The sequence below is a fragment of the Berghia stephanieae genome, chromosome 5 (assembly GCF_034508935.2).
Source record: "Berghia stephanieae isolate SIO BIC M18660-M18661 chromosome 5, UCSD_Bste_1.3, whole genome shotgun sequence".
In the NCBI taxonomy this organism is placed as follows: domain Eukaryota; kingdom Metazoa; phylum Mollusca; class Gastropoda; order Nudibranchia; family Aeolidiidae; genus Berghia; species Berghia stephanieae.
Window position 1 is genome coordinate 44599277 of NC_088364.1, and position 26762 is coordinate 44626038.

The 26762-nt window shown below is 37.0% G+C and overlaps 1 protein-coding gene across 1 annotated transcript in view; it reads left to right on the forward strand.

The window, feature by feature from the left end:
* Positions 1–26762, forward strand: part of LOC144972996 (uncharacterized) — a 115566-nt gene that overhangs the window by 38401 nt on the left and 50403 nt on the right. Inside the window, exons 5-6 of the mRNA XM_078914900.1 lie at positions 15036–15144; positions 20494–20559. Coding sequence (XP_078771026.1) covers positions 15036–15144; positions 20494–20559 — 175 coding nt within the window. The remainder of the gene's footprint in view (positions 1–15035; positions 15145–20493; positions 20560–26762) is intronic.

Genomic DNA, 26762 nt, shown 5'->3' on the forward strand with positions numbered 1-26762 from the left:
AACCGTGCTTAGTCGGGGCAATCTTTGGTTTACTTATCAACCAAAGCACCTAAGTCGCCATTGGGTAATAATGTTATCTTCATCCCTGTTTGGATGATTGTCACCAAAATCCTCGGAAAAGTTTTTAAAAAATATTTATGTTGTTGACAGTTTTCTTTTATCTTTGTTCGTGGGAATACCTCCATTCATATTTTTACCCCCCCCCCCCCCCCCCCCCCCAATTTTGTTTTTTGTTTGCTCTCTTCGGTTTTGGGAACCTGAATTAGTTCAAATCGCAGCGAAATCTTAAGAGCGAATTTTAATCAAAGGGGTCGCTTTGGATACTTAGATACGTAATACAATTATTGAAAACATAAGAGGCTGTGTGTGTGTGTGTGTCTGCCCGCGCGTGTGCATGTGTGACGTACAATAGAATATTATATGAATAATTGATTGTAGTAGTGACATCCAAGGCCCTTTCAATTTCCAAGCCGTTAGACATACACCACTAAAGGTTGGTTTGTCGAAATAATTGTATTATTTGTTATTTTACACACAGGTGGGTCTTTTCAAAGCGACAATTAATACCCATCAAATATTATGGTTTGCATATCTCTGACATCTACTATCGTTTTTGTTTTAAATGATCATTATGTCATGTGCGACATATTATAATATATTATGTTTGTGTTTATTATATTTCTTAAGTATACGACATAGTAACAGGTTGGTAGGTTGACAGGAATAGAAGGAGTGGACGGGGGGGGGGGGGGGGGGGGGGGGGGGGGGGGGGGGGGGGGGGGGGGAGGTTCTTATGACGGAGCAGGACAAGAATTTGCAGAATTCACCCGAATGAATCAACACTCCCTCCCCGCAAAAAGGGACACGAAGAAATCGAACAAACGACACCCCCACTCCCAAAAACACACGAATTAAAGTAAAAAAGACGAAAAATAGACTCACGAACAAACGAACCCCTCCCCCCCCCCCCTCAACCATCAAACACACACACACACACACAAACATACGGGGGGACGGGGGGGGGGGGGGCGACGACTTATACTAATATGTAGAAAATTACGAATTTTTTAATCCACAGAATTGCATGACGTTTTTGGTTCAATAAATCTTGTTGAAATGGAAAGTTTGGTTTCTTAAAAACTGTATTTAGGACTCTGGAGAATTTGTCATCATTCTAAGGGAAAATATTTGATTAATAATGCTATTTATTGTGACATTTTAATTTTCCCCCCCTTTGAAACTACGAATTTTTGAAATTTCAAGTAGGCAGAGTTCTTGTTGGTATTCGAGACAGTACGACAGTACGTATACTGTTTACTAATGTGACATTGATGTAGAGAGTAGTGAGGTGATGGTGACTGATCCTAGGGGATGCACAGGTAATTTATTGAATTGGATAATTATAATATTTTGAGTAATAATGGGGTAAGTTAGGGGTTGGCAAGACTTCTTCATCCTTATGGTTAGACGTATGACGTAAGACGTAGGACTGTCGCCGTTGTAGGAAGGGGGATGACAGTGCTTGTTGGTGTTTTTTGGTGGCCTGTTTCGCTCGACTGGTTTCAGCACTCTAGTCGCCAGTTACCGATTCTTTGATCTGCTGCAGTTGACTTCATGCAGACTTGGACTGCCGATTAATTATTTAAAATTATTTGTTTTATAAAGATGAATCCTTGTAAGCAGGGCGGGTTAATGTGTGTGTGTGTATGTGTGTGTGGAGAGAGAGAGAGAGAGAGAGAGAGAGAGAGAGAGAGAGAGAGAGAGATGATGATGATGATGATGATGATGATGATGATGCATGCTCCATCCTCCATCCCAGTTTTGAAATATTAAGTTGCGCCCTTATTATTGACTTAAATTCGAAAAAAGAAATAAAACTATTTAAAATGTTATATAAATAATCCTATATACAGATGGATAAATAGAATAAATACATACATTTGATAATATTAATGAATTGAATAGTAAGTACTGTATATCACATTTATATAAGTTGGTCATAATATCATAGGTAACATTAAATAAAAAACCGGAGGAACCTTCAAACGAATGAATGAATGAATAACTGAAGGAAGGAAGGAGCGAATGTATGACATTGAATGAATTGATGAATAAATGAATGGAAAGGAACGAACAAAAAACGTACCGAGCCTCTGACAATATGGAATGTAATTAATCATTGTTGTTGTTTATCTTTCTTAGTCCTGTTGTTTTTGAGTTTTATATTTACGTTTACATAATTAATGAAAACCGAAGCCAGACATCTCAGGAATGCGTGCGTGCGTGCGTGTGTGTGTGTGTGTGTGTGTGTGTGTGTGTGTGTGTGTGTGTTACAAACAACATTACAAGACTGAAGTCGAGTCAAGTCTATTCATAGATGATACGTTATCACTTAACTCTTTGGTTGAAAACGCCTGGCTTTTTCACATCCATTCACTTACTATGCCTCCTCCTCCCCCCCCCCCCCCCCCCCACCCCCCCCTTCACTGAAAGATAATTTCTTCATTTCATTAAATTTTCAAAGCAAGTTTCCTCTTCTCCCTGTTAAACTCCCATCTTATTTAATTATTCTCACCCAATCCCAATTTCTTTACCCATTCTCTGTCTTCCCGCCCTCCTCCCCCCCTCCTCTTTCCATCCCTCCTCTCACCTCATGGGATTTATTTGTCTTGGGATCAAAATCATGGTTTGGACAATTACAGTTCAGTCTTATGATTTCTTAGCAGCATTTATGAGCGCTGATAACTTTCCCCCTCAGTTATGTTTCTCATGGAAAGAGAGCTCGAGGAAAATAAAGAATAGAATGGCCTATTTCACTAACCTGAGAATGGCCAAAAGTAAAAGCAACACATATTTCAGGCTCACCGTAGAGGATCGTGATACATGGAGACAGCTGATGTTTCATTTTTTTTCTTCCCCTATCTGATTTTGACATGACTTTGGCGCCGATTAGCTCCTAAAATAGAATATCATTTTCATCCCCTCCCCTAATATTTACATTCCTACCCTTTCATTTGTGCAGCGTTAACTCCCCTGGTAATTGAAATATATTTCGATGTCTACCAACAGAGTTTGTCACACCTTAATTAAACCGTTTAGAGTGAAATATTGTGTAGTTTATATTAACGGCTTTTCTTCTTTGATGTGGATTTTCTTATTGCTTTCTTTCACCCCCCCCCCCCCTTATTTTTCTTCTTCTTTTTCTTTTAAATGTCAGGATTGAATGTCCTTGTGATGTTTCCTTTCAATGTTAAAGTAAGGCCATTATCTTCAAAACATTGTTCTACCAATCTTCTTTTTACCGACTCTTCTTTGTTTTAATTGAAGTAGACGTTACGTAAACGTTATCCCGACCCCCCCCCCCCCATACCCCCGACCCCCCACTCCACACTTCTCGAAATGTCAGTTTAAATGTCCTTGTGAGGATTCCTTTCAATGTAGAATGACATTAACTTTTTACAAGGATGCCAATTTTTCGTATAACCAGTAAGTTATAAACCCACAGTATAGTTTCTAATTACCCGCTAAACAGGGAAAAAGTAAGCTGTCCTATACAATGTATCTGAGTTCAGCGCCCAGAAAGGGGTCGGACTATATTTTTGCGTAAAAGTTAGTAAATTTGCCTCCTGAATTGGCAACCCTGTTTTTAACATGGTTATAACTTTTCTTCTTCTTCTCTTCTTCTTCTTCTTCTTCTTCTTCTTCTTCTTCTTCTTCTTCTTCTTCTTCTTCTTCTTCTTCTTCTTCTTCTTCTTCTTCTTCTTCTTCTTCTTCTTCTCTTCTTCTTCTTCTTCTTCTTTTTTCTTCTTCTTCTTCTTCTTCTTCTTTTCTTCTTCTTCTTCTTCTTCTCTTCTTCTTCTTCTTCTTTCTTCTTCTTCTTCTTCTTCTTCTTCTTCTTCTTCTTCTTTCTTCTTCTTCTTCTTCTTCTCTTCTTCTTCTTCTTCTTCTCTTCTTTCTTCTTTCTTCTTCTTCTTCTTCTTCTTCTTTCTTCTTCTTCTTCTTCTTCTTCTTCTTCTTTCTTTTCTTCTTCTTCTTCTTCTTCTTCCCTTTCTTCTTCTTCTTCTTCTCTTCTCTTCTTCTTCTTCTTCTTCTTCTTCTTCTTCTTCTTCTTCTTCTTCTTCTTCTTCTTCTTCTTCTTCTTCTTCTTCTTCTTCTTCCTTCTCTTCTTCTTCTTCTTCTTCTTCTTCTTCTTCTTCTTCTTCTTCTTCTTCTTCTTCTTCTTCTTCTTCTTCTTCTTCTTCTTCTTCTTCTTCTTCTTCTTCTTTTTCTTCTTTTCCTCCTCCTCCTCCTTCTTCTCTCTCCCTCTCCCTCTCTAATTGGTTTACTGATGAGAGTATCATCACTTTAACTTAGATAAACTCTCAAATGGCAGGTCTGAGGATGAGAAAGCCGGTGGGTAGACGTTATGTAAACGTTATACCGACATGCAAATCGTGACGAGACAACCCGCTTATTCTTTCTTTCTTTCTTTGTTTGTTTCTTTCTTTGTTTCGTTCTTTCTTTCTTTCTGTTTTATTTATTTATTCATTTTTTTTGGGGTATGTACTGTAGAGAAGTGTCTTAGACTAATCCTAAACAAGGAGTCTAGAAAGTGAAAAGAGGAGAAATGAAATTGGAAAGGCGCCAATGATCAGAATACAGACTTTCGGGACTCCGAGTCTTAAATGTAGAACGTAACGTAAACATGACGAAAGGGATATTTATTGGGTTGGCACCTCCGTAAAGACCATGGACTGGCAGATGGGTATACACAATTTGTTCATGAAAGCCAGTGGGATATAGGTTTATTATTGGTCACTATTAACTTATGGAAAGAGGGATATGTTCGTTGATTGAAAAACAAGTGGATGAAAGAGGAATGGGTGGAGAATTGAAGAAATCAATAACCTTACGATATCTGTACATACTATTTCTATAGAATAGAAAAGATTACAAAAATGCTTTGTTAGTTTTCAAATGCCTTAATAATTTAGCTCCTCTTTATCTTTCTGAACTAATAAACCTTAAGCATCGAACAAGAAGCCTTCGGCCATCACGCGACACCACTGTATCATCTGTACCAAAAAGCAAGTTAAAATCTTTTGGTGATCGCTCTTTTTAATATTATGGCCCTAAAATCTGAAATACATTAGAGGAATCGAGAATGTCTCAAACTTTTAAATCTGCTTTAAAAGCCCACTTTTTCATAATTCATTTTACACCATACCGACTGCAATGATTGTATCTATAATGTATTTTAGCATTATGTATTATCAGGGTGTCCAGGGAAGTCGGAAAGTTGGAAATTGGTCGGAAATTTCATACTTGGTCGGAAATGTTGGAAATAATGAGATTGAGGGTGAAATTTCCTGTAAAATGAGAAAAACGAGGAATTTCTTACTTAAAATGAGATGTCAAAAATGTATGAAGGACAACTGCTGTGCACAAAATTTTATTATTTTACTACTACAACTGCCACCACATCATCATCCCTGCCACCACCACTTCTACAAACTACCACATCATCATCCCGATCACCAACACCACTCACAAATGCAACCACCACCACATCATCATCCCCATCACCACCACTACCACATCCCATACCATCACTACAACTACCACGTCATCATCCCCACCACCACAACTACTCCAACCACCACCACATCACCATGCCTACCACCAATGCCACCACTGCTATAACAACCACCACATCACTATCCCTAACACTACTACTATTACTACAACCACTATACCATTCCTACCACCACCACCACTTCACTACTACAACTACCATCACATCATCATCCCAACCACCACGATTGCAACCACTGCCACATCATCATCCCTACCACCATCACAATCACCACTACTACAACCATTACAACAACTAACACTACACTATCATCTGTGCCATAACTTACTACCACATCATACCTACCAACAATTCATAATAGTTATTTTAAAAAGTGAAAATGGGGGTGGGTGGTGGCTGTTGACATTGTATAATCACATGGTACCATTCTCTAAGTATATAAGATTTTATATGTTGCTGTCAGTTTTTAAACTTTTGAAATTTCTCCGAATGTTGTCAAAAAATTTATAGATTATAGTCGCATGGATGGGTCACGATCTGTGAGATCAGAAATTTCCTCCTTTTTGTGACCAGTCATTTTCACCTCTGCTCCTACTTTGAAATATAAATTGTATTGAGGTGGTAAAACCTATTTTAAGTAGGATTGTCTTTTTAAACATATAGAACACTGTGGGGATGGCAATAATTGATAAAATACTTGGTAGGAAATTTCACTTCTAGGTAGGAAATTTTAAAGTTGGATTTTCCTGGACACCCTGATTATGTTTCCATGTTTAATTTTGACTACCGGTGTTCGTAACGTAATTAAGCGTCCTTTTCTTTTCCTCATAATCAACAGTACATTCATAAATGACACTCGTTGATCTCTTTCCATGAACCAACCACATCAAAGCGCTTTACAGAATGAGGATGTGAATCATGGAGGAATAAACGATAGATTATATAGGTCGAAAGTTGGATGTATAGACATGATTGATGGAGAGTTAAATGGATGTGCGGCGTGATAGGTAGATGGGTAATTGATAGACAGAGAGAGAGAGAGAGAGAGAGAGAGAGAGAGAGAGAGAGAGAGAGAGAGAGAGAGAGAGAGAGAGAGAGAGAGAGAGAGAGAGAGAGAGAGAGGTGTGTGTAGATTTGTATTTGATAGACAGAACGAAAGGTATATAGATGGATAAATAATGAATCGAGAGATGAGTTGCTTGAGTGATGGATACTTGTAATTCCATAGTAGCTACCTGCACTGCCCATCACCTGTCTAATGTAAGATAACGGCACTGCCGCCAACATCAACTACAAATACCTACTTGTTGTAATAGCAGAGCTGCTCATCAACCCGGAAATCTTGAATATTTTTGGATTGCATCGTCGCACCCTGACACATTCATCTCTAGATTAGAAAGTCAAGATTCAGATATGTATAAAAGGCACACTTTATTATTGTGTTTGGTTTTTATTTTATTAAAGAAACAATGAAGTGAGAAAAAGCTCTTCATTTTCTTTTTTACCTTTTTCCGATTATATATATCTATATAAGCTTATTGTCTGAATCCATTCCACTGCCATCCCCCATCCTCTCTCGAGTTTTCGTTCCATGTCGCCCAAACTCTCAACATGTCTGATTCTGGTCATACTCGTATAAATTAAACTTTTTAGATATTGTGTGCCCCTCTTTTCCAATGCAATAACATTTATTATTTGACAGGCGGAATTCCGTTTGAAAGTCCGTCTGATATAGGGGTGTATGGGACAGCCTTTTAAAACTAGTGAGAAAAAAGCTTTCACTGGGGTTCAACCTAAAGACTTTCCGATCTAAACGCGCTACCACGCCCTCAGCTTAACTCCCCCATTCCCCCCCCCCCCCCCCCCCCCCCCCCCCCCCCCCCCACCTAGATGGATGATGGCCATTGATACAAGATATAACAATGTTAAGTAACACCACGATAATTATCAGGGTGTTCGAAGAGCATTGACAAAAACACTTTTATTCTTCCCCATTTTTTTGGCAGACGTTTACTTTATAATACATCCATGGCTTAAATTGCGCCCAAGCTTGCTATAATTCTCAAAGCTGAAACTTTTAAATCTGATTTTTGGATCGAATTAAGACCGATTAAATTCAGAAAAAAAGTTGAGGGTCATTTTTGTATTATATAGGAAATAAGAGAAAGACAAAAAAATGAAAAAAATAACTTTATAAAAAGAAAGGAAGAAAAAGAAAAAAAAAAAAGGGGGGGGGGGGGGGTAAGCATGGCGGGGTTATGGTGTCTGGACTAAGTGGTTGTTATTTGTCGTACTACTCACCCTCATAAACTCTTCCTCATACCCCCCCCCCCCCCCCTTCATTTACATACAATCAAACAAACAAGCGCGTTACTTCCGTACTCTTTCATCATTTTTTATTATACATTCGTCATTTCTAATATCACAGTTATTAAAGTTTAATTCCTGAAAGTCTGTGTTCTCCTCTGTATTATGTATAATATTATTTCCAACTTCATTAATTTCTCCTCTACTCTCACTGTTCAGGATAAGTCCGACAAAGACCATTCTCTGGTGTACTTGTTTTTTTTTCTTTTTTCTTACACAACACCGACCCTTCACGATAAATAGGGCACCGGCCTTAGTCTCCATCTCAAAATTTGTAATATCCTGCTGCTGCTGCTGCTGCACTCGTAGGTCATCAGAATGACAAATGATTGGATTACAGGATTACACTGCTGGACGTGTGTCAAGTGTCTGGAGTTGATAGTCCTTCAGTTTGTCGCACAGATGTGCTTTGGTCCGGCCTGGTCATGGCAGGGGTTTTCCCTCCCGCTAAAAATGAAATCTAACCAACTACATAATGTGGGATTTGGTTATGCTCATATATATGCTAAAAAGGAATGGAACCCCCCCCCCCCCCCACCCCAACATACACGCTTCTCTACTTATCACTGCCTCTCTTCTCTCTCTCTCTCGTGTTCCTCTCTCTCCCTCCTCCTCTCTCCCCCTCCTCTCTTCTCTCACCTCTCTCTCTGTCTCTCACCTCTCTCTCCCTCTCCTCTCTCTCTCCCCTCCTCTCTCCCTCTCTCTCTCTCTCCTCTCTCTCTCTCTCTCTCTCTCTCTCTCTCTCTCTCTCTCTTCTCCCCCCCCCCACCCTGGTCTACTAGTCCAAAATTTTGGCCTACAGGGTAATGGTAGTTGTACACCTTATCTCCCAATCATTTAATCATTGATCCTCCAGTCCCACATGGCCATATATTGGCCTATTGCTTACATTATTATCAGGTGATCTACCGCAGTAATTGATTTGATGATGATGATGATGATGATGATGATGATGATGATGATGATGATGATGATTGTGCTCTTTTAACACTAGGCATCACAATTTGTGTGTGTGTGTGTGGTTATGTGTGTGTGTGGTCTCATTTCGGTTGATCTTCCTCCCACAGATTAGTAGAGACTTTTCTATTACTTACAGCCATCTTGTTGAAAACTATCGGGTCCGCAGTAGGTTCGTTACCAAGCTGGTATCAAAAGTCGTTCTCGTAACATTCATTCGATACTAGAAAGACAACGATAAGAGTAAGCTGAAGAAATATGGCTATGATCTGTCATAGTTGATTTAAGTTTCTTTTAATTACAAATAATCCAAAAGCCGAATGACAACAGCCGAAAAAGAGCAGGAGCAGTGTCGAAAAGGAAAAAGTAGGTAAATCTCGTCTTCATTTTCATTTCAAACAAATTATTTTATTAAGAACTGATCTCTATCATTCAAATTTTAAGCCTCAATAGGATTCAATAGTCTGGTGTCACGTCGCCCAGCAACGAGCAACTTGGTTCTAAATAAAGAAAATCGGTACTTTTTATTCTACATGCTGGCTAGACCGTTTTCACGTGTCATGTGATCAGAATGTATAAAAGTCAAAAGATGATCAGATTTATGTTTTTCTCCTCTGGACACACTTTTATGCTCGTTGGAGAAGTATTTCATAAGGGCATCCGCCATTGTTCCGATAGTTGAGAGCCAGTTGCTAAGTTACTCTGCGTCATTACGAGGGAAGTGACGTCAAGAGTGTTGAAGGCTATTCCATTTTTTAAACAAAAAGCTTTATGAAAGTAACAACAACAAAAAAACCGTACACAGTTAAGTGTGTGTAAAAATGGCCTTTGATTAATTTCAGTTCAAGTGGTATGTTTCGGTAGGACAGGAAAATCGTCCTTCACTGAAGTCTTTTTAGTTATGTGTGTGTGTGTGTGTGTGTGTGTGTGAAAGACGGTGTTTTGTGTCATATGTATGACGATTATGTGTGTTTTTGTGGATTATTATATTTCTAAATGAATTTAGAGGCATTGTAGAATCTTAAAATAAGACTGAGAACATAGACTCCTAACAACAGAAAGATGATGCCCATAGCCATATTAAGTACTGGCCTGTCACCTGAAGCAATCAGCTTCGCAGATCACGAGCATCACTGACAATTTTAACACAGGCGATTAAAAAAAAAAAGGAGAATAAGAAGAAAGAAAAATAGCATATTGTCAGGCGTCTCAATGCAATTCCCTCGTCGTGTTAAAATATTGTGATAAATACTCGGGGCTGATCGATTCGGCTGCTTGGCGTGTACTAAAGGTAGCTATGGTAATATCACGTGAAAAAATACCGTAATTCCCCACTTCAAAACATCAAATTTATCACCGCCCATTTGTCTTGTTAATTTTTTCCCCACATTGCCTATCAGGGACATGCTCATCAAAACCTTATTGTCGATGGGCATGACTTGTTTTTTTTTTGGTCCGCTCCATAACAAATCATCATTTCAAAATGATTGATTGTTATGACACTTCAAACGCTTTCTTTGCGAACACCCGTCAACTCAGTCTTGTGTGTGTGTGTGTGTGTGTGTGTGTGTGTGTGTGTGTGTGTGTGTGTGTGTGGGGGGGGGGTCGTGCATTGACTTAACAGCTTTATTTATTTTGACCGTAATTTTTGCACACTTCAAATATCGACGAATAGATGGTTCTAAACTGGTAAAATATTCTTAAACCCGAGACTTCTTTGAATCTCAAGTATAAGAATTTTAAACAAGTATATGGTTATCTATAATGAATAGACCAAAATATTTAAAAAAAGAGATTTTACCAATTTTTTATTTCGTTTTTAACGGTTTATTTAAATTGTTTAATTTTTTTTTTTTTTTTTTTTTTTTTTGAACGATGGAAGGTGTTGACAGTGTTGTTTCTCGCGTTCTCGCATGTATTCGCCCTAACTATCATCAGTTTACGCTTGGGCAATTATTTGGACTACTTGCCTGATTCGTATTTCCTTTTACTCTCTCTCTCTCTCTCTCTCTCTCTCTCTCTCTCTCTCTCTCTCTCTCTCTCTCTCTCTCTCTCTCTCTCTCTCTCTCTCTCTCTCTCTCTCTCTCTCTCTTCTCGGAGTTGGGGGACGGAAGGACGGAGATTCGGAGCCATAATTTAGTCGGCTGTTTTTAAAGGTTGATTATGATAGGTGAATCGAATTCTATTTATGAAATTCGAAGCAATTTGATTTTAAATGTAACTTTTAAAACAAGAACCCGTATAAAGCCGTCAGCTTTTGTTTGTTTGTTTGTTTGTTTGTTTGTTTTTTTAACTTGCAGTTTAAAAAAAGAAATATTGTCGTAGTTGCACGCCAAGTTCAATTTTATTCGTGTAGTGGATGCTTAATAGTCCCCATGGTTGGCTGGCTGGATGAATGAACAAATGACTGAATAGATAGTGGCTGAACGGATAAGTTGTTGAATGGCTGAATGAGGAGATGGTCAGCTAATGATGGTGTGATCACACACCAGTTCATTCACGGCTAGTTAAACTCGTTAAAGACTCTGGCTGGATGGGCAGCCAGTAAGTATCTCCTACACTCTAGACATCCATATGATATTAACAGCCAGAGCACACAATAGGATTAAGTATGCCGACTTGTTCTCATGGTTGCTGGGAACCACAATTTATATAATTTATATATCGTAGAAAAAGAAAGGAGAGTTAATGGAAAAGGAGGGGATGGGGTAGACTGCGCAAGGCAAGGCGATGGTGGGATAGAAGCAACACCTCAGGGCATCAAAGCAGAAATAACCACGTTATGGCATTGGAGATTGTAGATGGTAGTGTAATACTGTACTGCAGCACTTTGACCAAAAACAAAACAAAGCAAAATAAAACAAACAATTTTTTCTTCTCATTTTGACCATAAAACTGATAATTCTTACAGCGTCAGATTATGATGGATCACCAACTTGTCCAAAATTCTTAAACTCAAAACTTCTTTGAAGTGTTAGGTTTGACAAGTAGAGTTCCACCTTAATCTATTTTTATGGTAAGAATCAGAAGCTTTCTCGACATATTAAGAAAAGGCGTTTTGTTTGTGGAAAGCAGTGCATTCTGCACCATTTCCTCACTAACCCCTTTCATTGTTATGGGTCGTTGTTAACAACGTCGTGTTGTTTGTACATCGAGTGAGAGAATAATATTATAGGATTCTTTAAGTCTGGCATTTGGAGTATTGAACGAGTTCTCAACTGCGGTGCGACCTTGGAAGCGCTGCATTTGGGACGAATTCGAACTTTCAATCACAGAGGTTAAAGAATCCATTTCTCCTATCCCGATAATTAATTGCTTATTAGTCATTTTAGGGGAGAGTGGTGATGGTTGGGGGGGGGGGGGGGGGGGGGGGGGGGGCGTTGGGGGGCTTATGTTCTTGGTCGCTACTTAATTTGTCCAAACTTAAGGTATAAGAATTTATATCAAGTTGAGGGCCATCCTTATTCCTCGATATCTGAAGTGAAATTTTCTCTCTCTCTCCCCCCCCCCCCCCCCAAACAAACACAAAACAAAACAAAACAAAACAAAACAAACAAAAAAAGGTCCAGGGCGGGGGCGTTTTGGTATTGAATTGTACGGTAAAGCTGTTCGTTTTTTAAAAACAATGTGTTGAAACAACAGCTACGATTCGTTGATGGACAATGCAACAACAATCATAGTGCAATAATCTGTACATTGATAGATCAAAGATAAACAGTTACATAATATTGTCTAAAAAAAGAAGTAAAGAAATGAAAAGAGGAGGAGGAGTAGGAGAAATAAATGAAAAATACGGTAATTCATTTATCTGTTAGATCCCTGCTGGACGATGTGTGGCGGTAATCTGTAATAAACCAGCGTCTTGTCCACAGGGGAACTTACAATACTCTACTCGGCTATTCTATTTCATAGTCTATTTCATTTACGCATCTAGCGATTACGTTATGTCCTCTTCCAAGTCGGATTACAGAGAAATAGTTTATCGTGTTATGGACATAGAATACAGCTATCACAAGAATAATGCGCCAAGTTGTTTGGTGGAATCCTGTCGTGTGTAAGATGGTTTATGTTTTTTGTTTCTCTCTCTCTCTCTCTCTCTCTCTCTCTCTCTCTCTCTCTCTCTCTCTCTCTCTCTCTCTCTCTCTCTCTCTCTCTCTCTCTCTCTCTCTCTCTTCCTTTGTGCTCAGAAAACTTCACTTCAAATGTGGATCAGTGAAGATGCCCCCTCCCCCCAACTTCTTTGAGGTCTCGGGAGTCTTTATATGAAGCTGAGGATCATCTTTTGAAATTACTATTTAAAAATAAAATTGGGGCCATCTTACCTCGCGATGTTTGAAGCAAATTAATGGTTTCTAGCCAAATTTTAGGGGTGAAAAAAAGAGGTGGAGTTGGGTTTGGGAAGGGGGGGGGGGGGGGGGGGGGTTCGTCAGTAAAGGACAGCAATGTCCACGACTTCCTGGTTACGAGAACCTGTCAAGCAGCACGAGCACTGGCGTGTAAAATACAGTGACCAACAGCAGACAGTCTCTTCTTTCTGATTGGGATTTGTCTATGTCTGAGTGAGAATTTTGAAGAAGATACTGAAGTCTCTGACTAAGATCCGCTAGCTTTCAACTGTAGTTGTTGCTGGGATCTACATTGCACCAGTCTTTCCTGTAACATTCTCTTTTCTTTCTTCTTCCTCCAATTATCATGACACCAAAAGAGTTGGGATTCTGTATAACACCTATTGTCTTATCTCTCTGGACTGGACTGAGATGTTTTGCAAAAAAAACATGCATTAAAAAAAATTCAACAACAACAAAACAACAGCAACAACAACAACAAATAATAATAATAATAATAATAATAATAATAATAATAATAATAATAATAATAATAATAATAATAATAATAATAATAATAATACTAATAATAATAATAATAATAATAATAATAATAATAATAATAATAATAATAATAATAATAATAAAAAACGGCGATGACGACGATAATTACTCTAACTTGGTTTATATAATATTATACTTACGATTTATGGAAAGTCACTGGGAATCATGGAACAATCCTTCCCATTGTTTCCCCATCTGAAACTTTCCGAGAACCATAGATTAGATATTATTGTTTGACATTCCTTTGGACCACTACCTGCTCTAATACCGTACAGTACACGACCTTTATATATTTGTAACCCTGCGTCATTGGGCGGAATAGCTCAATGGTTGATGTGCCAGAAGGAAGGGTGGAGTCATAATGCGTTGTTGTTTTTTTTTTAGACATTGCAGTATGTAAAAGTAGGTAGCATCGTCTACTATAGATGTCACTGAATAGTTGGTATCACTATAACACCATTAACCATTTCGATGGAATCCCAGAAGGTTCATCTATTGAAAAGGCATAAAGTTTTTTTATTTGGGGGGGGGGGGGGGGGGGGGTTGGTGTGGGTCGCTGGGTAAAGAAACTGAGTTTATTTCTCTCCCTTCATTCCTTTGCTATCTCAAAGCATCTGTTTCCTCTCTCGGGGAGTAATGCATTGCCGTTTAGTTTTGATTGCCATTTTTCTTATTTGATATTGAACTTTGCCATTCGGACCACACACATCAGGCAATGATTAATACTGCAGTCTGCCATATTACAATAAATATAAACCGTGAGTTGCAGTTTTTAAAATTCTTTCTCTCTCACTCTCTTTCTATTTTTTATTTCTTCCTTCCTTCCTGCCAGCCTGCCTTTCTTTCTTTCTTTCTTTCTTTCTTTCTTTCTTTCTTTCTTTCTTTCTTTCTTTCTTTTCTATTTCTTTCTTTGTTTTCTTCTTCCCTCCGTCCCTTTCTTTCTTTTCTTTTCTTTTCTTTTGGCGTCGATACTATAATTTGGCCAGCATTTGGTATTTTACACTTGTTTGATGGAAATTGATAATTACACACACACACACACACACACACACACACACACACACACACACACACACACACAAATGTGTGTGTGTATATATATATTTGGCCCTGTCCCACATGTAGTCCTATCGCACTAACTTTTAAGTGTAGACGTCGTCTTTTAAATTACTTTAAAAATGCGTTATTTATTGTATTTCATGGCATTGATTGATGTATTATTTGATGTTTCTGTCTCTTCCATCCAGCGGTGAATCAGGAGCCGGTAAGACCGAGAACACCAAGAAAGTGATCCAGTACCTTGCCTACGTGGCCACTTCCAACAGGACAAACAGACAGTCCGTTGCACACGTCCCGGTAAGATTTAATGGCACCGTTTTACACCCTCACTAGATCTCCAATTAGCTCTTACGGTCATTGACGCCCTTCATTTCCTATAATGAGGAGGTCAGCGACACAAGAAACACGGTTATATTTATTATAGTGTCAGCTTTGTCCTGGGGTTGGGGGGGGGGGGGGGGGGGGGGGGGGGGGGTGGGTAAGAGAAGAGAAATTACCTTAGGTGTGTGGATATGGCAGTCAGAAATGGGGATTTTGTCTTTTTAATGGAAAGTCTTTTTGGAATCTATCTGTGGTTCATTGGAAAATGTTACAGTCGAACCTGTCTAGAACGGTCACTTATGGTCACTACATATTAGCAAATCGAAAGTTTGTGAATGATAGATACACCCTCAACATCAAAGTTAGATGGGGAAAAAATATGAGGAATCGATCCTTAGATATCATGGGATCCGGAAAGATGATATCACACACACACACACACACACACACACACACACACACACACACACACACACACACACACCCACAAACTGACACAAAACATTTAATCTTGCAGTATTGCCTGCTTTTAAAATATGCACATAAAATTGACGGCTTTTCTGTCATACATTTAACAAAACGTAGTTTTTAAAGAAACAAGTTTTTTATATACACAAATCCTACACTCCCATATTGGTTGAGGAAAAGTGACCCCAAACTTGTCACCCATTCTCAAATCTGAGCCTTCTTAGAAGTTTCTGGCCAAAAGGAAGGGGGAAAAAAACAACCAAAAATAAAGAAAAAAAAATCGTCATTGCACCGCCAGGTATTTTTAATTTAAAAAAAACAAATTGGATTTTAACAAGTCTCCAGTGATAAGTGATTGCTATGAATATGTACCGTTCAGGCAGGTTCGATTGTACTGCATTTCCATCAGCTTTTTACGGATTGGGCTTGAAAGATTTATAAAGTGGTTGTAGATTTTAATAATTGAAATCAAATTAACGTTTCTTTTTTTAAATGTTATTATACAGTGATGTATCATTAGCCGTGAAGTAAATGGATGAGGAATATTTCTTTTTTTCCAACACCTGAAAAAAAAATCTTGCTTTCTTGATAGTGCTACGATTAAGTGTCTCTACATTGGGTTTAATCTAGATTGGATTTGGGCAATGCTTGTTTGGGAAGGGGGTAGGTGGTTTAAATGAGTTGAAGATAAAAACAGACCAGCACTATAACTGTCCTCTTGATTTTGTTTGTCTTGCCACAAAACTGGCAACCCTATCTTATTATTTTTTTTTTTACGACTTGTTTCTCCTTGATTTGGACATTTACGACTCTCTACGTCAATAAGGCAGGCATACAATAGTGTTGACTCTGTTCGATCCTCTGGGTCACCTTGCAATATTTTTCTTAACCCTACTTTAAAAAAAAAAAAATAGATAGTCTTCATTGTATCGAAAACACAGCATCGTTACTTTTCAACAAAAACAGTGTTAATCGAATGAGATATTAAAAGAGACCCATATATTTTGAAATTGACCAATGGCAAGTTGTTTGACCTGACTCAATGCCTGATTGAAATTAAAGGTGAACCGAGGTGGGAGAGGAAGGTATGATAGCAGATCTAGACATTATTGAAGACTTGAACAACTACGCAGCTTTGAGTTGCTAGAAGCTGTGTCAAGTAATTATTAAAAATGGATACGTTTCCAAAAAGTAATAAATAAATAGATAACAAAATGCTTTTTATGAAACAATCGGGCTCAAAACCTTTCTTCAGCCATTAACTTAAACAGTTGAAATGGTTAACAAATTTTCATGGCGGTCAGGTCAACAATAAATTTGACCCTAAAGAGAAGTTCAATGTTGTGATTCGAGTTCCATTTTAATATATAATGATATAGATAATTATATACAAAAGATGATGACACAGTCATCAATTATTTCATTGACTGACATATATATGATTCATATAATGTCACGGGTATCGGTAGTATTGTTGTGTACTTGTATAAAATATGAAACATCAATAGACAAATGAGAAATAGTTGGACAGCGATATAGTTGGCAACCACCCCACCTCCAACCTCGTTCCAAATCAACGCTTATTACATACAATCAAATAATATTTTATGTGCTAGCCAAGTTAAAGTCAATACGAAGCAGCCGAAAGCACTAGACTGTAAGAGTATTGAGTACAAATAAAATACGTCAGCTTGAAATATGAACGAAATACATAACCAGTAACTTTCTGAGGATGAGTTAAGAATCTCAAACTTTTATTTTCATTAATACTTGATGAGTAAGAGTAAGGTCAATTTTGAATAAGAAAATATTGCAATGGGTTGTCGGACAAAGTGATGTCATATTGAATTCTTTAACAAATGCACGATGTTCTGTTTTAACAGAAGCATTTGATGCTTACATTTTTTAATCAATTATTTTATTTCCAACTACAAGTAGATAGTATAATTGATAAAATGGTTGGAAGTAGTTCGATAAGAGCCGAGTAGGACTGTTGTGATTTACGTTTATGATTCAGGCTAAATCATTACATTACCATGGCTTGCAATCAATGACAGGGCAAGATTGTCCGCCGCCATTCGTATATTATACGATTTTAACCTAGTTTTCTTAAGAACTAATTGAGTGTCCATAGAAAACGATCGTAATATCATTTTAACATTGATTTGATAGTGTGTGAATTTGTGGGTTAGGTAAGGCCTACTGTAATATTGTTTGTTACCTTTTTCTTTGGGTCATCAAATCAACAAGATTTTATGTTAATTTTTTTTAAATTAGCTCAATTAATAGCTTGTAGAAAGTTTTTGCTTAATTTAAAACGTAATATCATTTATATTCGTCCCTTTATTTTTCTCATTGCGATTATATTTCTGCCGCGAAATTTAATGTGGGACAAAGCAGATATAAAAAATACTAAAATATAAAATCAGCCTTTTTCTTTTCTTGGGATGGATCTTCGGATTAAAAAAAATAAAAATTCTAGACATAAATTCCGCTAATCACAAAATCTAGCGATAATGAATAACTTTTCAGATTGTTAACTTGTACTGGGTAGTTTGACAGCTGATATAAACGTTGTATAAGATATTGGTAATGACTATGGAAACGATATAGCTTGCCATTTAATATGTTATTAAACAAAATAGATAGTTATTCTTTCATTTACTCTGTCCTCTTTTAATTTCTTTATGTGATATGTTATTTCTTTATCGTAGACCTAGAGAATAGCCCCCCCCCCCTCTCTTATATTTCTCCCTACAATAGGAAAACATTTGAAATTATGATTTAAAATAAAATAAAGTCAATTCATTTGTTATTTATATGTTAAAAACAAAAAAAACAAAGAAACATTCAACTAAGTTCAATTATTTTCATTTTTTGAGGTTTTTCTGCTTGTTGCCCACAACTTAATATGCTGCCTGTCCTATTAATTATAACAACATTATTAACAACAATAACAGAGCTATGAAACTTAAGGTGCTTTGGACAATGGGGTTATATATTCTGCTATTGTGATTTTTGTACTCATCAGGGAACATGACCCTTTTAATTTTCAGCAAAATGACATATTTATTTATTTATTTATTTATTTATTTATTTATTTATTTATTTATTTATTTATTTATTTATTTATTTATTTATTTATTTATTTATTTATTTATTTATTTATCATTTTTATTTATGCATTCATTCGTGTTTTTATTTTATTTTGATAATCGTATTTCTTTTTAATTGTTTATTTACATTGTGTCAATGAATTATTTGTTAGTAATTTTATATCGACACATATCGTGCCTTAATGTTTAATGAGCCCCATATCTATAATGATCATTCATACAAGTAGTAATGCCATTTTTGTTTTGTATGATTTGATACAGCTTGCACAAGTTTTAACTTTGCTGTGATATAACCAATCATATCCAAATAAGGAGGACATTTCATGTATATATTGATACATTTATTCCATTTCCCCCCTTCATTTATAATCAGTGACCTGATTTTATGTACAGATATAAATAGATAAAAGTATGAAAAAGGCAATGTATGAATGACTTAAGTTGCCAGTTTATAAATGTTAATTAATGTTCGATTGTCAACGGATAACTAAAAGAACGTTCTCTAAAATTCATCAGTTGACTGTAAATTCTTCTGTCACCTTGCTTATAACCACTAGACGTCAAATGAAATACTCTGTTACTAAAATGTGTTAGTAATTTCATGGTTAAGACCTTATACTCATTTTTTTTTACAAATATTGTTAAATTTGAATACAAAGATTGATTGTATTCATAGAAAAAGATCTTTATGATTTATTCAATGTCCCCATGTATTTTATGTATTTTTTCTTTCTTTCTTCCTTTTTTTTTCTTCTTCAATTTCCTGCCTCGGTAACAAATATTTCTATACGGGGTGAGTCACGATTCCTGCACACATGGATGATAATGATAAGATCGAGCACACTGCCGACAATGAAACAAACAAACGCCTGGCTATACCTTACTACGCTCTCACACTTTGTATCCAATTCGAAAAACCACGCTGACTTCCTTCCTGCTATTTATAATGGGGCCTTATGACATTAATAAACTCATAATATTTCTCTATTCACACAAGTACAACCAAAAATGATGCATCTTTTGCTTTATACGCACTCAGGTTAGCATGCCTTAAAAAAAAATTGCATGAATTCAAATGAAATACTTTACAATATTATGTTAACATAATACTTTAACTTAGACCGGGAGATTGTTATTTCCTTTCAAATTGCATCGTTGGGTACTTGGTTGTTTCCAGTCCTCCCTCCTATTCTTATTTCTGTTTTGGTATGGGGCTTTCCGATCTTTTTCCATTCCATTAAAGGAATATCTTCAACACTATGGTATTTTCCATTCTATTTCGACAATATAATTTCCACAGATCTGTCTTCAGGATTATGTATTTAATCTCTTTTTTTCCCCTCAGCGAAATAATTCTCTTTTTTCTCCCCTCGATTTCCGTGAAAATAGATTTCACTTCTCTTCATTAATTTCCTCGACAATACATACTACATTTCTACCCCTCTATGTCCACAATTTATCTCTTACTGGCTATTTCTACAACAATACATTTCACCGTCTCTTTTGCCACAGCAAGGCCTTTTCTCCCTTTTCCCGCAATATTAAATCCCTTTCACTACTTCCACAATGATAATTTCTTTAGTTGGGGGTAAATGAAAAGAGAACCAACCATACTCAAATCTATAGGAGTCATAGTAATTGTTACACGACTTTCTTTGCTAAGATGTAATAATAATTGGAATTATGCATTGCTTATATGTCTATCTCTCCCTTACCCGCTTCTGTCCTGTGTCCTCGTCAGGAAGAAGTAGGAGGAATTGCAGGTGGAGGCAAAGTTGATCCGAAGGCTGAGGCCTTCATGAAACAGGTACACCCCCACCCCTTCTTCCTCCCTTATCTCCCTGTCATTGTAAACAACTTCACAACCACAACCGGGCAACTGTTCCAGCAGTGAGCGCTCATGGGATGCTTAGATATACTTTTAAAGTTGATATTCACATCTTATTATTACAATATATTTTTGACTCACTGACCTAAGTTTTAAGAGGCGGAAGTTTTTTTCTTTCTTTCTTTCTTTCTTTTTTTTTTTTTATGAGCTGAAATTATAAATTCGATAACCGGGTGTCTTAATAAGCCAGATAGTGTAGAAAGGACTTTTTAATTTTTTTTTTCTCAAACCATTTTCTTTGATAATTGAAGGATACACCATTTTTAATTGGGAAGTTATACCTTGCTGACATAGCATTCCTCTAACGCTCATAGAAAGGAACATGCCACACACCCCTGCCACTGACTGTCGTCAGTCTGGCCGGTAGACCATTACAATTCCGTGGTGTCTTTTGCCCCCTATGTCGTCGCTTTCAGCATTGTCGTATTTTTATTTTTTATTTTTTAAATAACTTTTCCCCTTATGCCCCACACAAATCTCCTCCTTCCACCACACAATAATAATAATAATGATAATAATGATAATAATAATAATAATAAATAATAATAATAATAATAATAATAATAATAATAATAATAATAATAATAATAATAATAATAATAATAATAATAATAATAATAATGTAGCAAAAACACAGTCTAAGAAGAACGGTCAATATATTATACAGTTAGACATTTTCCATTGGCCTGGTGACAGAACCAATGTGTGTAATTACGTTATCCTGAAAAGTTGCCTTAAGTGATTTTGCCTTTATCAAAAATCGTCATTCTATTTCAATAGAAACGTTGATATTGATAATATTGTCATAGCGTATTTGGAACGCCATTAATAATTTTTAACTCTGTGACAAATCGGTAGTGACCTACCGTGGAATAAATTTTGAAGAGGAACACGTCTTAATTTTAATTGGATATTTTGTTCTTCACAAACCATCTGGACAAAACATTCACTATTTAAGTCGCCACATTGCATTTTTTCTTCTACTCTTCACATCTCAACATGATTTTTAAATTTTTAAAAAAAATATAATATTTTTTAAACATTTTATTTTGATATTTTGAGATTAAAAAAAAAATGCATGTATAAAATCGGTAGATAAAGATTGGATTCATTCAGTGAATCCTCTCAAGGCCGTGTGATGGGGGTGGGGTAGGAAGATGGAATAAGTTCCGCCATTAAAAAGAAATAAATAAATGAAAAACTCTCTCTTCACATTTGCAAGCAGATTAGAGTGTTTTCGTCGGCATCATTACATACAGTGCATCTTTACTTTTTCCTTCCTTCACTTCAAGCTATCACCCGCCCTGCCGTATCCCATTCTACAGCGCTCCAAAATTGCTTCCAAATTCCTTCCGTGTTTTCAATTCAATGCAAGTTCATCCCATTCCAATCATTTTTAGTTTTCCCTCTCTCTACTTCTCTTCCTCCTCCTCCCCCCCCCCTTAAAAAAAGAGGAAAGAATGTATATCATTTTTTGTATAAAAGATTAAACAACGAAGACGAAGAGAACATTAGCAACAACAACAACAATAACAGCAACACCGCCACCACCGCCGCCGTCAACAACAACAATTTTACTCCCCAGGGTTCTTGAAACATTGGCACCATTCATTATTACAAACTACTGTAAAAGTTGTCGGTTTAAAAAAAAAAAAAAGGGGGGGGGGGGGATTCCAAAACTTCCATCGAATAACTAACACTTGACCACGCGCAGTGTTAAGCCTTGGCTGACCATTTAATTTTTTCTCTTCCACCTCACCATTGATGATGGATGGGAGTCGTCTGCGTCCTGGGAGAAGGTCACGGGTCAGGGGTTAACCCGGAAATGATTACCTGAGCTGAGGAAATTGTGCCGAGTTAATTAGAGGGGGTAAATTAATTATCTTTGCCAGTTACATTGGACCTACGTAACGAGCCAGACAGAAGATAACACACCTAGAGGGTTGGTCATATAATGATATGTAATGTAGTAATGGCTGGTGTTATCCACTGACTAAGATTCAGATGTCTAGGGCACCATTATGCATCTGATGTGTTACACTGTCTTTTCATGCATGTTAATGAGAGTTAATACTACTACGAAATATCTCGATGTAGACATGCAGCGTGCATTCAGATAATTAAAGTTATAGTTGGTATAAAATCACCCCCCCCTCTCTCTCTCTCTCTCTCTCTCTCTCTCTCTCTCTCTCTCTCTCTCTCTCTCTCTCCTCTCTCTCCTCTCTCTTCCCCCCCCCCCCCCAAAAAAAAAAAACAAAAACAAAAAAAAACAAAAAAATAATAATAAAAAAAAACAACAAAAAAACAAACAAACAAACAAAAAAACAAAAAAAAAACAAACAAAAAAACAAAAAAAAACAAAACAAACTAAACAAACTAAACAAAACAAACGGAGATGTCAATCTCTTTGAAGAAATCTCCAGTGCTAAAGGCCACCCGCCTTGCTCTGACACAGTATATAGGATACAGTATTAGAGGATGAGTGTCAGGTGTGTCTTGTGAGTATTTACCTCACTGGCCTTTCTTCGCCTTTGTCATTAATTTAGCCAACAATAAATTCAAGTCAGCGTCAACTTGTAATGGGGTTGCAGTCCGAGCTGACACGGTGTAAGCCGAGTGACCTGCCGGACTCGTGTTCATCCATCACATCAACGTCAAGTCTTGTTCTACATGAAACGTGTTGCTGTTGATCGGGGACCCTTTGTAAAGCGCTTTGAGCACGTTTAGTGGATATTTCGCTATATAAAAAGCTCAATTTTTATTTTTTCTAATTGATTTATAACTGGGGTAAGAAAAAGTAGGTCTTATGAATTCTTTCGTTGTCTCTCTCTCTTCCCCCCCCCCCCCCATTCCTTCTCTCTCTCTCTCTCTCTCTCTCTCTCTCTCTCTCTCTCTCTCTCGTACCTATAATATACATTCGCATTTTTAAAAACACATGTCGAAATGGGAGCAATTACAGTATAATGTGAAGACAAAGATATCTGTAACGAAAACCATTTCCATAATGGGATCATCAGCTGTCCTAGTTCATTGGAAACGGCTTCAATCTAGGTTGTTGGGGCTACAGAGGAATGAATGTTCGGTCTATCGATAGTTTATCGTCATCACCATCGCTATCATCGTTGTCGTACTGGTGTTACTAGTGGGTACATGTACTTGATAACTAGCTTGATCGATCTCTCTCTCTCTCTCTCTCTCTCTCTCTCTCTCTCTCTCTCTCTCTCTCTCTCTCTCTCTCCCTCCCCCCCTCTCTCTCTCTCTCTCTCTCCCCCCTCTCTCTATTATCTCTATTCTCTCTTCTCTCTATCCCCCTATCCCTATCCTCTCTCCTCTCTCCATCTCTCACACACACAAACACACACACACACACACCACTCTGTTTTATCGATGTTTAATGCCTTGTTGCTGTCTGTATTATCTAGGTCTTCTATATCATAAATTGGGTCGTGGAAAAAAAAAGTTTTCTTTATGACTAAAGGTGGCTGAGACGGATACTTGTAGTCAGTTGACTTAACAATGACAATGCGTGTTGTACAAATGGCAGCAAGCAATCTACTGGTACCGTCCAGCTCCTTGTGATGCACGCACGAAAGTTGCAAGCAATGTAGAACTACTCGTGATCTTGAAGCTGCCCTGTCCTATCATTTGTGTACTTTTCTTGGACGTGGACCTTGATGTAACTCACCATTATAGCTTTAAAAAAGTGTCCTCATCCTCATGCACCCTCTTTGGGGAAGCAAACTTGCAATTTTCAAATATTGTTACCAGTTGTCATCCTTTGAATTTTTTACACCCCTCAAGGTCAGGAATAATACACACACACACACAAACACACACACACACACACACACTCTCTCTCTCACACACACACAGACACACACACATACGAACACACAAACTAAATACTTCGGCAATTAAAACTGTTATGAAAAAAAAAGAGGCAAAAAGAAATTAATAATAAATAATTAAAAAAAAAAACAATTAAAAAAAACAAGGCGAGAAAGACGCAAGGTGTCACGCTTGAACGGGTCCAAGCAAAACGCAATCATTCGCCTCAATCACACCCCATTCAACTGTAAGGGTTACAACCGACAATTAAAATTTTAGACATTCTTTGATCTTAACGTTTATCAGATTTCCTTCATTTGATTTCTATCCGTCTATAATATGATACTAGTTTTCAATAATCCTAACTACTAGGGCGGCGACGCCCTTGGCTTGAGTATGTAACATTGATATAACGTTTCGTAGTATTACATTGCAAAAACTTCTTTCATTTATATGTGTGGGTGTGTGTGTGTGTGGTGGTGGGGGGGCGGAAGCTGTGTGTTTATTTATAGAATATATCCGGATTGCATTTATGCATATTATGCATTTAATTGGATGTAAACTTTAAACCAGTCCGTCATCGCAATTCCAATTTTATATGCCAAGAGTGTGGTAATTTTAAAACATTTTTATTTTTAAAAATGAACAAATCCTAGAGTATGTAGTAAATTGTAATGTTGCGTTGGGAAGACTTCTATCTTTTATTTATTATTTTTTTGGGGGGGGGGGGGGGGGGTAGGAGTTGGCGGACACCACGTTGTATATTATATTTTATTTTATTTTATTACATAATATATATCTACTCGACTTGATGACGTTTTTTATTAGAGGCACTAGTCGGGAATCACAATCTTGGAGTTTCATATTTTAGCTTTTTTTTCCTTTAAAATAATTAGCAAATAATATTAGTAAGGTCAAAAGAAAAGGCAACAATGCGCCTTATTCGTCCACGAAAAGGGGATAGGTCATCCTGATGATAATGCCATCAGGCCTACATGTACATTCAAATATCAACTTAAACAAGCTGCTGTAGTAAACGGTAGTATACCCAAATTTACAGCGGTGCCAGGCCAGTGACACAGTCTCAATCTGACAATTCTTAGCTCGGCAAAAATCAATTGATTGGTGTATCTCATAAAAGTCTATTAGAACTGCCATTCTTACCGAGGAAATAGGACCCGTCAACACCCCCACCCAAACCGTCTCTCTCTCTCTCTCTCTCTCTCTCTCTCTCTCTCTCTCTCTCTCTCTCTCTCTTCTCCCCCCCCCTCTCCCCCCAAAGATTAGGATCAGGTTATCAGGTCAAATACATATCCAATCATTAAACCAGCAAGAGTTTTTAGCGACATTAAAATCCCATCTGTTCTTAAGTGTTTTTATACAGAGTCATTCAAATATTTTTTCCCCCTCACTCTTCTCTGATGGATGTAAATTCATTCTCTATTAATGCAAATCTCTCTCTCTCTCTCTCTCTCTCTCTCTCTCTCTCTCTCTCTCTCTCTCTCTCTCTCTCTCTCTCTCTCTCTCTCTCACAAACACACACACGAAAGCGTTAATGGAAAGAGACGGACGTGAAATCTACTACCACGTGTTTTTATTATTGTATAAAATATCACTTTTGATACCTAAACGTAAACATTGACATATTGTTAATATCATGGACCGAAATACAGTATTCTTCTTCTTCCTTGTCCTCTTGTTTTCGTATTTATTTAAAAAAAATATATAATTCGTTTTATTTTTGTATTTGTGTTGGTCATTGTCGTTATAATCTTCGCTACCGTTGCTGTTACTTGTGTTTTTTGTTGTTGTTGTTATTATTATTGTCGTGAATGTTGTTGTTACCTCCATCTTATTTGACACAGTGAATGCTATTTTGTTTTCTCTATTGGAGTTGTTTGTTTTTTTAAACATATCGATCTGTGGGATTCACGATAAAGCCATATAATATTATAGTATTTTGAAGTTAAACCTTTTTAAAAAATAAAAGATTTGTTCTAGTCAACACAAAACGTTTATCTATAATACATTGGGGAGGGAGGGTGAACAATATTGTACAAGGGTCGTGCATTTGAAGTCGATTTCTCCTCCCCCCGATAGACTCATTCCAAAACTTTCATTTTCTGATGTACTTGTAATAACCACTTATCACCCCTTATTATGTATTATAGTATTGAATCACCAAAGTATGATGGTATTACACAGACATATTTGTAATTTTATACCCATAACTATTTTAATATTTTATTATTATATCTTTCATCTTTTCACTGGATCACTTACTTGTATTATAG